Consider the following 12,485-nt stretch of genomic DNA (forward strand, 5'->3'; position numbering starts at 1 on the left):
GTCTACTTACACCAGTGCCGCTTGGCATCTGCTTATAATTGGCATGCAGTAAATGCTTGATGAGTGGTATTATCATCTTGGGAAAGAGGCCCCATTTAGGCAAATTAGGGCTGCAAGTGACTGTGACTGTCCGCTTGAGAAGACCGAAATGTCCTGTAATTAATGACATGACCTGGTGTGGGAGAAAATGCTGCACAATGGGATGTAGGTTCATGTGTCTGTTCAATATGGCACTGTTGATGTCTATAGGGCTGCAAACTATTGCATGAATTGGGTATGTTAGAACATAAGACTTTTACAGATTCCAAAGGTCTTCCCAAATTGTTTGTTTGTTTGTTTGTTTTTTTGAGACAGAGTCTCTGTCACCCAGGCTGGAGTGCTGTGGTGCTATCTTGGCTCACTGCAACCTCCACCTCCCAGGTTCAAGTGATTCTCCTGCCTCAGCCTCCTGAGTAGCTGAGACTATAGGTGTGTGCCACCATGCCTGGCTTATTTATTTATTTATTTATTTTTTTGAGATGGAGTTTCTCTCTTGTTGCCCAGGCTGGAGTTCAATGGCACCATCTTGGCTCACTGCAACCTCTGCCTCCCAGGTTTAAGCTATTCTCCTGTCTCAGCCTCCCAAGTAGCTGGGATTACAGGTGCCCACCACCACGCCTGGCTAATTTTGTATTATTAGTAGAGACGAGGTTTTGCCATGTTGCCAGGCTGGTCTTGAACTCTTGACCTCAGGTGATCCACCCACCCTGGCCTCCCAAAGTGCTGGGATTACAGGCATGAGCCACCATGCCTGGCTTGTTTGTTTGTTTTTAAGAGATAGGGTCTCTCTCTGTCACTCAGGCTGGAGTGGAGTGCAGTGGTGCGATGACAGCCTTCTGTAACCTCAAACTCCTGGGCTCAAGTGATCTTCCTACCTCAGCATCCCAAGTAGCTGGGACTACAGGTATGAGACATCATACTCAGCTAAGCTATGGAAATTTTTTTGTAGAAGTGGGGTCTTACCATGTTGCCCAGGTTGGCTCAATTGGTTTTTGTTTTCCACTTTTTTATCTGGTTACTCTGACTTGGGGAATGTGAACCATTGGCTGTGGCAAACAAGACTATGGGAAGTGTGGCCATTCCCCAACTCCTCTCTCTGTCTCTTGCCGTCTCCCAGTGCCCTTCCCTTCTCTCCTTAGGAGACCAAGGGCTCTCACTTGTGTCCTCTCTTCTTAAGTCATGTCCTCCTTCACACTAAGATGTCAAGGCTTAACTCAATTTGGGAGGCTGTTGTTGAAGGAGGAACTCCCAGGACAGAGAATCTGGAGACCGTGGTTCCAATGATAACTCTGCTTCTTCTGTGGGAGGCTCTCTAGACCTCGGTTTCCCAGCTGTGGAAGGGAGGAGGAAGTGACCTACATGTTTCCACCCATTCCTGAGTCCCCACCACCTGACAGCCCATGAAGATACCAGCAGTTAGGCAGGTTAAGGCTTATGCTGGCCTTGATGTCGTCTCCGAACCGCAGGTAGCCCAGAGCCGCCATGCCGATGTACAGGGAAGTGACGATGGACATTCCCAAAGACAGGATGGCTGGGAAGTGGCGGGCATTCTTCATCTTGTTTTCCAGAGGCAGAACCTACAGAAACATCACAATGTAAGAAGGAGAAAGAAGGAGAAAGAGTAACATGAACATAAAGAAAAATGGCATTCCACTTCTGGATGTCTACCCCAAAGAACTGAAAGCAGGGCTTCAAAGAGATATTTGGACACTTATGTTCACAGTAGTGTTATTCACATAGCCAAAAGGTGGAAGCAACCCAAGGGTCTAGCAACAGAAAATGGATACACAAAATGTGGGTGTATCCATGCAATGGAATGTTATTTAGCCCTTAAAAAGAAGGAAGTTTTGTCTCATGCTAACCCACGGATGGATCTTGAGGACATTATGCTGAGTGAAATAAGCCAGTCACAAAAAGACAAGGACTGCCTGATTCTACTTATATGAGGTACCTGCAGTAAGTAGGTCCAAAGAGGCAGAATGCTAGTTGGGAAGGACTGGCATGAGGAGAGTATGGGGAGTTATTGTTTAATGGGTACAGAGTTTCAGTTTTGCAAGCTGAAGAGTTCTGCAGATGAAAGACAGTGATGGTTGTGCAATAATCTGAATTTACTTAATATATATGTATACTTGAAAATGGTTAAGATGAGTAAATTTTATGTTAGGTGTGTTTCAATTAAAGAAAAAAAGGAAATAAAAGAGGAGGAAAAAAGGTAGGAAGATGAGGGTAAGGAGGAGGAAGGAGATAAAAAGAAAGGCCTGGAGTCACCTGATGAGCCCTGGACCCTTAAGAGCTGGAAGGGCCACTGAGGTTTTACCCAGACCAAAGATCTCAACACTCTGGGGCAGCTAGATCTGGCCAGCAGATGTGTTTTGTTTTGACAGCACAGTCTTTCGACAATTGAATATGAATGCCTTTAGGCACAACATTCTTTTCCCATTCACCAGGCCCACCTCCCCTCACCCCCACCTACCAGTGAATTATACCTGCTTTCCAAAGGCATTTGCATTTGAAACTCCTAATTCCAGTGCAGACTCCCCCCACCAACCCCATCACTGTACAGTGGGGAGGCTGAGACTCCAGGAACACAGGGCGCTGGTGGCAGCTGGGACCAGAGAGCGCTTCCTGGTTCCGCCAGCAGTGCATTTCCCCACACCCCATGTTCTCACTCTTCTGTTCTCAGAATCCTTCTTCCCCTAAATGCATACCTGGTTCTAAGAGAATCCAAGTTGAGGCCAGTCTGCCTCTTGGCGGTTGGACATTTGAAGGTTTCTTCTGTCTTTGAAACCAATCTTCCTCTCTCTCATCCCATAATTTCCTCCTCAGGCTCTTATTGTCCCAGAGACCACCCCCACCTTCTCCTACTCCTTGTTCAGGCTGTGTGCTAAGCATTCTCTTCATGCACTATTTAGCTGATCTGTTTTCTTATCTGAAAATGGGCTCAAATGAATTTTGCTTTTTTTTTTTTTCTTTTTTGGAGAGTGTCACTCTGTTACCCAGGTTGGAGTGCAGTAGTACAATCACAGTTCACTGCAACCTCTGCCTCCCGAGCTCAAGAGATCCCTCCCATCTCAGCCTCCTGAGGAGCTGGGACTATAGGCATGTGCTGCCATGCCCGGCTGATTTTTCTATTTTTTTGTAGAAACAGAGTTTTGCCATGTTGCTCACACTGGTTTTGAACTCTTGGGCTCAAGCGATCCTCCCACATCGGCCTCCCAAAGTGCTGGGATTACAGGCGAGAGACATCACATGTGGCTGAATTTTGCAAATTTTGTGGAGAATTACACAAGCATCATAATGGCACAGTTAAGGGCTTAGTAAATGTTGGCGGTTGTTATTTTTTAATACTGTGAAGACCATAACTCTATGAAGTTGGTACCTCCATAATTCTTGTTTTACAGACGAGGGAAGCAAGGCTCTGAAAATGAGATAACTGATCCCAACTTGCAGAACCAGAAAGTGTCAGATTTAGGTTGTAGACCAGGGCTGTTATCCAAAGTCCAAGTACCTGCTTCTACTCCTATAGCAATGGGTATATTTGTTACTAAGGAATTTAGTACCTTTTCCCTTGTACTATTGAATTCTTTTCTGTCGTACATGCAAACTTCCAGCCCTGAAACTCCCTAACCCTCTCTCTATTCCAGGCATTTGGAAGATGCTTGAGGGCAGTGTCATGTTGGGTCATCCCTGTGCCTTTCCACTTTCTTCTGGATTAGGTCTAGTTGCAGCAGGTGCTCAGGAGGATGTTTGACGATTATACAATAATTGTATGGAGAGCAGAGAATCCAACCTGAGCTCTTGCACCCTGTAACACAATTTTGCTGCATATATTCTCAAGGCCAAAAATGATCTTTTCACAAGGCCTGCTCAGACTGGGTAGCTGGCTTCCTTTCTTTCTCTCTCTGTCTCTCTCTCTCCACAATCAACAGTCAAAGAGATAAATGGCTGTTGACGTACAATGGGAAGGTCCCTGGATGGAGAGTCAGACGTACTAGGTTTTATTCACATCTGCACAGTTCCTAGCTGGTGATCTAACTGAAGTCACCTTCTCTCTCTAGGGCTCTCCCTCTTCTGTAAAATTGGAGACTGGGCTAGCAGAGTTTTTCTTAAGATAATTTCAACTAATACTAAGAATCACCAGCACATAGTAGGCATTCAAGAAATACTTCCTGAACAAATATTGTCATCAGTTTAGAGTTGGAGAATTAGAGCTCAGAGAGTAGCCCTGGCCAAAGCAAGATTCCAGCACATTCTGCCTCCAAAGTTACCTGCTCAACTACTGCACTCTGCTTTTGTCCATGACTGTTCCAAATTCTAAAAACAAAATGCTTCCAATTCCTTCCAGATGAAGTAAGCACACTTCACAATATCTCTTTCACTGATTACAACTAAAAATCATGGACGAAATACATAAAGCAATTGTGCACAGGTCCTGAAGAGTAAATAGTAGCAGGCAGAATGGGGAAGGAAATCAAAAAGAAAAAATGACTGTCATGGTGATGAGTTTCCTGATTTTCTTCTTCCCATACATCCTAGTTTAACCTCAAGGGACACCCAAATCTTAGAACTATGCGGTGCATACAGACAGAAAATAACACCAAGAGAAACTTCTTTTTGGACAGATGACTTAGAATAGGGTCCTCTGTGGGATGAAGAGCATGGAGAGAATCTCTATTTTTCTGTTTCTTTGTTTTATCTCCAGGCCATGACCTCAAGGCAAGTCCTAGTCACTAAGCAGCATTCTGGTGTATCAGTGGCTGTAGTGGTCACACAGGCACCTAAAAATCTGAGATAGAAATCCTTATCTCTACACAGAAGTACTAGGAAAATGGGCTTTAGGAGTCTGAAGAGTGGGAGAAATCAGGACTGGCTGCCTAATTTATGGGCCCCAGTACAAAATGAAAATGCAGGGTTCCTTGGTGAAAGATGGTTCCAGCAGAGTGTTAAACTAAGTGTGAGATCCTTCTGAAGGTTGGACCCTATGTGGCTGCATGATTTGCCTGCTTATGAAACTGGCCCAGGAAAGAATCACTATTATGCTTTTTCTTTCTCTTTTCACTCATTGCTCAACCCCAGAGGCAGACCTGGTCACAGGAAGTACATGACAGTGTAGGAGGCTAAAAGCCTGGCTTTCTAGCCAGAGGATGGGAAAAAGAAGCCACTGCGAGCTGGCGAGTGTGCGGGAAAACACAGAGAAGAGGAAACTGGAAAAAAAAAAACTCCTAAAATCTGTGAATAATATCCTGGGCCCAGCCCTGAGCTGTACATATGTGGAACTGATGGGAAGCATCAAAGCAAAGGCTTTGAGAACTGAACTACTGTGTAGAGTCCTGTCTGCCGATTGGCACTGTGTAGCACATGAGCAGGGTAGAGCCAAATATCACTTCACAGGCTTTGAAAACTAATTGGATATTGGAACCATGGCCCACAGAAGATGAGCAAGGACGTATGAGCTGAATCTAATTAGGTAGATGGTTTGCTAAAACCAAAAATCAACATTCTGAAGAGTCTCCTAAAATAATATTCAAAATGCATAGGATACAGTTTAAAATTATTCAACCTACAAAGAACCAGAAAAATCTCATCAACTTTCAAGAGAAAAGACAACAGATGCCAACCTTAAGATGACTCAAATGTTGGCAATATTAGGCAAAGACTTTAAAGCAGGTAATATAACCGTACTTCAAAAAGTAAGGGAGAAAGCTATTAAAATACATGGACAGATACAAGTTCTTAGCAAAGTAGACACAATGTAAAAGAAACAAATGGAAATATTATAACTGGAAAATAAAATAAGAAAAATTTAAATACCTGACTGTAGGGGCCTGATAGCGGAATGTAGATAACAGAAAACAACGTCAGTAAATTTGAGGATAAACAGGAATGACAAAATCTGAACAACAAAGAGCAAAAAGATTTTTTAAAAAAATGAATAGAGCCTCAGAAACCTGTGGGATATACAGCTGACTCTTGAACAACATGGGTTTGAACCGTGCAGGCCCTCAAATAGGTGGATATTTTCAACCAAATGCACATCAAAACTGCAGTATTCATGGGCTGCAAAACCTGTATGTATGGAGGGCTGACTTTTCATATACTCAGGTTCTGCAGGGCCACCTGCAGGACTTGAGTAGACGCAGATTGGTTATACACTGGGTGTGTGTGTTTGGTGGGGTGGGGGAGCGGGGTCCTGGAACAAATCTCCTGTATATGCTAAGTGATGACTATATATCAAAAAGTCTAGCATTCAGGTTATTGGGATCTCTGATGGAGAAGAAAAAGAGATTGGTGAAGAAAAAGCTTTGAAAAAAATAATGGCTGAAATTAGGTAAATTAGGTAAAAGACAAACTTTTACAGATTCAAGAAATCCTGTACAGGGCAAACTCAAAGAAACTATATTAAATATAATACAGTATAACTGCTGATTAAAAAAGATTTTAAAAAGTTATGAAAGCAACCAGAGAAAAACACATAGGAGAACAAGGATTCAAACAATTGCAGATTTCTCATCAGAAACCACTGAGGGCAAAAAGAAAGGAAATCATATTTTCAAAATGATGAAAAAAATTGTCCACCTAGAATTCCATATTGTGCAAAAATATCCTCTAGGAATAAAGGCAAAATAAAGACAATCTCAGATCAAGAAAGTGAAGATAATTTGTCACTAGCAGACCTGCTTTAAAGGAAATGTTAATGAAGGTTCTTCATGCTGAAGGGAAATGATGCCAGAAGGAAATGGGATTTCAAGAATAAAGAAAGAGCGGCAGAAATGGTAAATATCTGAGTAGATATAATAGCCTATTTTTTTCCCTAGTAAATTTATTACAAAGACTATGTATGACTATTGAAAGCAAAAATGATAACAGTGTTGGTGTTTCAGTGTGTTTAGATACATACGGCAATACAACATAAAGGCAGAAGGGCCCTATATAATTGTAAAATTTTGACAGTTTACTAGCAATGATCAAATATTATCTCAAAGTAAATTGTGAAAACGTATATTATAGTACCTAGATAAACTACTAAAAGTACTATAGAAAAATATATAGTCAAAAAGTCAATAGGCCAATTAAAGTGGAATACTATAGAACTATAGTAATCAAAACTGTGTGGTTCTGGCATAACGGTAGACTTATGTTCTTATAGACCAATGGAATATAATTGAGAGTACAGAAATAAACCTATACATCGATGGTCAATTGATTTTTGACAAGGGTGTCAAAACTATACAATATGGAAAGAATAGCCTTTTCAACAAATTGTGCTGGGACAACTGGATAACCACATACGAAAACATGAAGTTTGACCCTAGCCTCATACCACATACAAAAATTAACTGAAAATGGATAAAAGACCTACATGTAAAAGCTAAAACCATAAAACTCTTAGAAGAAAACTCTGAGGTAAATCTCTGTGACCTATGATTTCTTTCTTTCTTTTTTTTTTTCTGTTTTTGTTTTGTTTTGTTTTGTTTTGTTTTAAGACAGGGTCTTGCTCTGTCACCCAGGCTGGAGTGCTGTGGTACAATCATAGCTCATTGCAGCCCTGAACTCCTGGGCTCAAGTGATTCTCTTGCTTGGTTTCCTGAGTAGCTGGGACTACAGGTGTGTGCCACTACACCCAGCTAATTTTTAAATTTTTTTTTGCAGAGACAGGGTCTCTGTATGTTGCCCAGGCTGGTCTCAAACTCCTGCCCTCAAGTGATCCTTCTGCATCAGCTTCCTAAAGTGCTGGATTAAAGGTGTGAGCCACCACATCTAGCCATGACCCTAGATTTTGCAGTAGATTCTTAGACATAACACAAAAAGCACAACCAGAAAGAAAGAGGATAAATTGGACTTTATCAAAATTAAAAACTTTTGTGCATCGCAGTTCACTATCAAGAAAGTGAGAAGCCAGGTGTGATGGACTATGGTCATGCAACTATAATCCCCACTACCTGGGAGGCTGAGGCAGGTGGATCACTTGAGCCCAGGGATTAAAACCCAGCTTGGGCAACATAGCAAGATCCCATCTCTCTTTTTTTTTTTTGTGGGACAGAGTCTTGTTCTGTCGCCCAGGCTGGAGTGCAGTGGTGCCATCTTAGCTCACTGCAACTTCCGCTTCCCAGGTTCAAATGATTCTCCTGCCTCAGCCTTCTGAGTAGCTGGGATTACAGGTACATGCTGCCACTCCCAGTTAATTTTTGCATTTTTAGTAGAGACGGGGTTTCACTATGTTAGCCAGACTGGTCTCGAACTCCTGACCTCAAGTGATCTGCCCGCCTCGGCCTCCCAAAGTGCTGAGACTACAGACGTGAACCACCGCGCCCGGCTCCATCTCATTTTTAAGAGGAAAAAATTTAAAAGGAAAAAAGAAGGGGAGAAGACAAGAATAAGGAAAAATATTTGCAAATCATTTTTCTGATAAGGATTTAGTATCTGGAATATATAAAGAACTCTTAAGAGTCAACAACAAAAAGACAAACAACCTAATTAAAAATAAGCAAAGGACTTGACGTTTCTCCAAAGAAGATGTACAAATTGCCAACAAGCAAATGAAAAGATGTTCAGTGTCAAAAACCTGTATACAAATGCTTACGGCAGTATCATTCATGATTGTCAAAAACTAGAAACAACCCAAATGTTCTTTGACAGGTGCGTTGATAAGCTGTGGTACTGCCCAGACAGTGGACGCTCTGCAATAGAAAGCAAGGTGTTATTGATGTGTGCAACAGCATGGATGAATTTAAAATGCATCAGGCTAAGTGAAAGAAGCCAGTCTCAATCTCATACATACTGTATGATCCCATATATGTGACATTTTGGAAAAGAGAAGACAGTACAGGCAGAGAACAGAAGGAGAGTTGTTCTGCATCCTGACTTTGGTGCATTTATTCCTCTATGGGCTTCTCGAAACTTACAGGAATGTACACCAAAAAAGTGAATGTTACTGTATGTACACTAAAAGTAACTTTTAAAAATATATAAACACCACCACCCTTCCACAAGTGTGGAAGTAGAGACTATAGACTGTAAATACAGAACTTTCCAGGTTAAAACTCCTTTATGTTTAATCAGATCCTTTAAATTGGACACCATGGTTCATCTTGATTTTAAAAGATTAGGAAACTCATGTCGATAGGGGAATAGATGTTTAATAGGCATGTGGGGACAAAAATAAAACTGTCTCCTGACTGCCTCTCTGTTGTAATCAACTTTTCTCTTGCTGGTGACAACTGTCCCAAGTGAGGCCAGAGGTTACTTTCTCCCATGGGCATTTTCTAGCAGGCCCAAAACAATGGCCAGCGGGACACAGAAACCCAGAGCTCACAGCTCCTTTCCAGAAGGTCACTCGCAAGCACTAGGGATAAGGCCACCTCAATTCAAACCTTACCACACCAATGCTTTCAAAAGAAAAAATGGCTGTTCCGAAGAAGAGAGGGTAGGTCTTCCAGCTTGCTACCAGTGGCAACCGGCTGGGGTCTGGGATTTCCTAAAGAAGAAAGAAATGCTATGAGACAGTCTCTCTTAAAGCACATTTGAGCTCCTTTAAGAGAAGGGTACTCTGAAATGAGACCTGAATTTTTTTAAATTGAATATCAAGAAGTTTAGAAAACTTCAAAGGGATGTAGGCCACCATCAAAGTTGATTTCAACACTGCACAATACCAAAGAGCCAGAGGACGGTATTGTCAAAGTACTGAAGGAGTAGTATCTCACGGAGGGAGTTTGGTTTATGAAAAACCTCCAAAAGGGCCGGGTGCAGTGGCTCACACCTGTAATCCCAGCACTTTGGGAGGCCAAGGCAGGCAGATCATGAGGTCAGGAGTTCGAGACCAGCCTGGCCAATATGGTGAAACCCTGTCTCTACTAAAAATACAAAAATTAGCCGGGCGTGGTGGTGGGCGCCTGTAGTCCCAGCTACTCTGGAGGCTGAGGCAGGAGAATGGTATGAACCCAAGATCGCACCACTGCACTCCAGCCTGGGCGAAAGAGCGAAACTCCGTCTCAAAAACAAAACAGTCCTCCAAAAGAAAACCTTACACACCACAGATTAGCACCAACCCAACGAGCCCACGAACACCTTTGAATGGACAGTGGTCATGGGTGTTGGAAATTCCTGTGACCGCAGTCATAGTAATAATCTAAGGAGCCCAAAGTATGAGTTAAATATGAAAGATCCATTTTCTTCTTTAATGAGCTGTAAATTGAAGGGGAGAAGACTGTGTAGAATAAATATTCATATACCTTGTGACCCAGAATGTGAAAATGATGACAGAGCCATTTTTCTAACTGGGCAACCTTTGGAATTGTCCAAAAATGTATTAAAGGTAGCTATCTCTTTAGGAAATTCAATTTTACAGAATTCTTCAGTATCTTCTAAGGAATATAAGGCTGATCTGCAGGTATTCTAAAATGTTTGACTATTATTTTTACTAAATTTCACGGACAATATAACTTTTTTTCTCTTGTGGCTTCTTAAATTCTTGTGGAATTTATTAAATATGCCAAGGGGCTTCTGAGACTTAACTTTCTATGCAGTGTTGTCTATTATAAAAGAAGAATTAGGCTGGGTATGGTTTCTCATGCCTGTAATCTCAGCACTTTGGGGGGCCAAGGCGGGGAGATCACTTGAGGTCAGGAGTTTGAGACCAGCCTGGCCAACACTGTGAAACTCCGTCTCTACTAAAAATACAAAAATTAGCCGGGTGTGGTGGCTGGTGCCTGTAGCCCCAGCTACTCAGGAGGCTGAGGCAGGAGAATCGCTTGAACCCGGGAGGCAGAGGCTGCAGTGAGCTGAGATTGTACCACTGCACTCCAGCCTGGGTGAAAGATCGAGACTCCATCTCAAATAAATAAATAAGTAAGTAAATAAATAAATAAAAGAAAAATTAGGATAGCAAATTAGGAAACTGAGAGAAAATCAATGTCCATAATTCAACATCAAAGACATTATAACTAACATTATAATAGATTTGCTTATAGTTTTTTTTTAATTAGTGACAAGACACTTATTGAAAGCTTATGGTTTTTGAGACTCTCTATGTATACCTCTGTGACTAAATATTAGATTTTTTTTCTCTTGCCTTCCTTAGGGGTAATATTGGGTACCTGAAATTGTACCCTATGGGTAACTCAATAACTTTTAGCTGTAGTACAAGAATCTGTTTTCACCTGCCTTTTGCTGCCAGCCAACCATTATAGGAATGGTCTACAGTTCACCAACCAAGATGTTTTCCTTGCAAGCACATTTTTTTAAAAAAGCCAGAATTTGACATAAAAATAGATATTTGGAGAAACAAGGAGACAATCAGAAGAATTGGATGAACAAGGAGACAGTCAGAAGAATGGGATTGCACGGAGACATCCTTGTAGAAGAAATGCTACAGTGAGGTGCATGTCTCTCATAACACTCTTACCCACCTACAGGGTTGGCTCCAGGTATCTAAAGCTCAGTCTATCCTTGATACAAAAACCCTGCCCAGTGGAGTGGGCAGGTGCATGGTGTGCACTCACCTGGGTAATGTACTGTATGATAATGACCAAGCTGACCAGCATGCTGATGTTGGCCAGCATGGAGAAGATGGTCAAGATCCTGAGGTTCCGGATGAGGACCAGCAGCACCAGGAAGGGCAGGAAGGAGAGCATGTAGAGTCGCGAGTCCATGGTGGGGGTCAGAATCACCGTCTCATTGGAATGGCAGTTGTTGGTTGTGCTATTAACAGCTTCCACTACCTGAGGAAGGAATGGGAGAAGCAAAAGGGGGAGATGATGACTCTTCTAACCTCATGGTTGACTCAGTGCCTTGCCCCTAATCAAATTCCCTCACGATGAATGGGAGTGTCCCACAGTGCCAAATCTCACGGTGAGTTAGGGTGAATGTAGAACTTATTCTAAACCCTCTACACCATACTACCTCAGAAGAGGCTGTACAGGCTGGTCGCAGTGGCTCACGCCTGTAATCCCAGCACTTTGGGAGGCTGAGGCAGGTGGATCATTTGAGGTCAGAAGTTCGAGACCAGCCTGGCCAGCATTGTGAAACCCCATCTCTACTAAAATACAAAAATTAGCCAGGTGTGGTGGTGCATGCCTGCAATCCCAGCTACTCGGGAGGCTGAGGCACAAGAATCGCTTGAGCCAAGATCATGCCACCACATGCCAGCCTGGGCAACAGAGTAAGGCCCTGTATCCACAAAAAAAAAAAAAAAAAAAAAAAGAGGTTGTAAAAATAGTTAAAAAATAAGTGTAATACAAAATAAATAACTGGATTCACAGTGGTTATTTGTTAGCTTTTAGCAACTAGTATCCATTTCTCCTGATACCAGTTTGATTTTGGTGAGTTCTCTCTTGTCATTGAATGCAGCCTTGGAGGACTGTAAATCACAGTCACGTGGCAGAGCTAGGGGATTAGCCTTTGACTCAAGCTGAGGCATTCAGACCTTCTTCCAGGAATCTGAACCTAAA

The 12,485-nt window shown here is 42.3% G+C and overlaps 1 protein-coding gene across 2 annotated transcripts in view; it reads right to left on the minus strand.

Moving 5' to 3' along the window:
• The window catches only part of SLC36A2 (solute carrier family 36 member 2), a 32,629-nt gene that overhangs the window by 8,654 nt on the left and 11,490 nt on the right, over positions 1-12,485 (minus strand). For both annotated transcript variants that reach the window (XM_024246680.3, NM_001132743.1), the window contains 3 exon segments: positions 11,538-11,756; positions 9,416-9,514; positions 1,450-1,616 (listed from right to left, as the gene is read on the minus strand). In XM_024246680.3, the coding sequence (XP_024102448.1) occupies positions 1,450-1,616; positions 9,416-9,514; positions 11,538-11,756 (485 nt within the window).

Source organism: Pongo abelii, chromosome 4 (assembly GCF_028885655.2).
Source record: "Pongo abelii isolate AG06213 chromosome 4, NHGRI_mPonAbe1-v2.0_pri, whole genome shotgun sequence".
Taxonomy (NCBI): Eukaryota; Metazoa; Chordata; class Mammalia; order Primates; family Hominidae; genus Pongo; species Pongo abelii.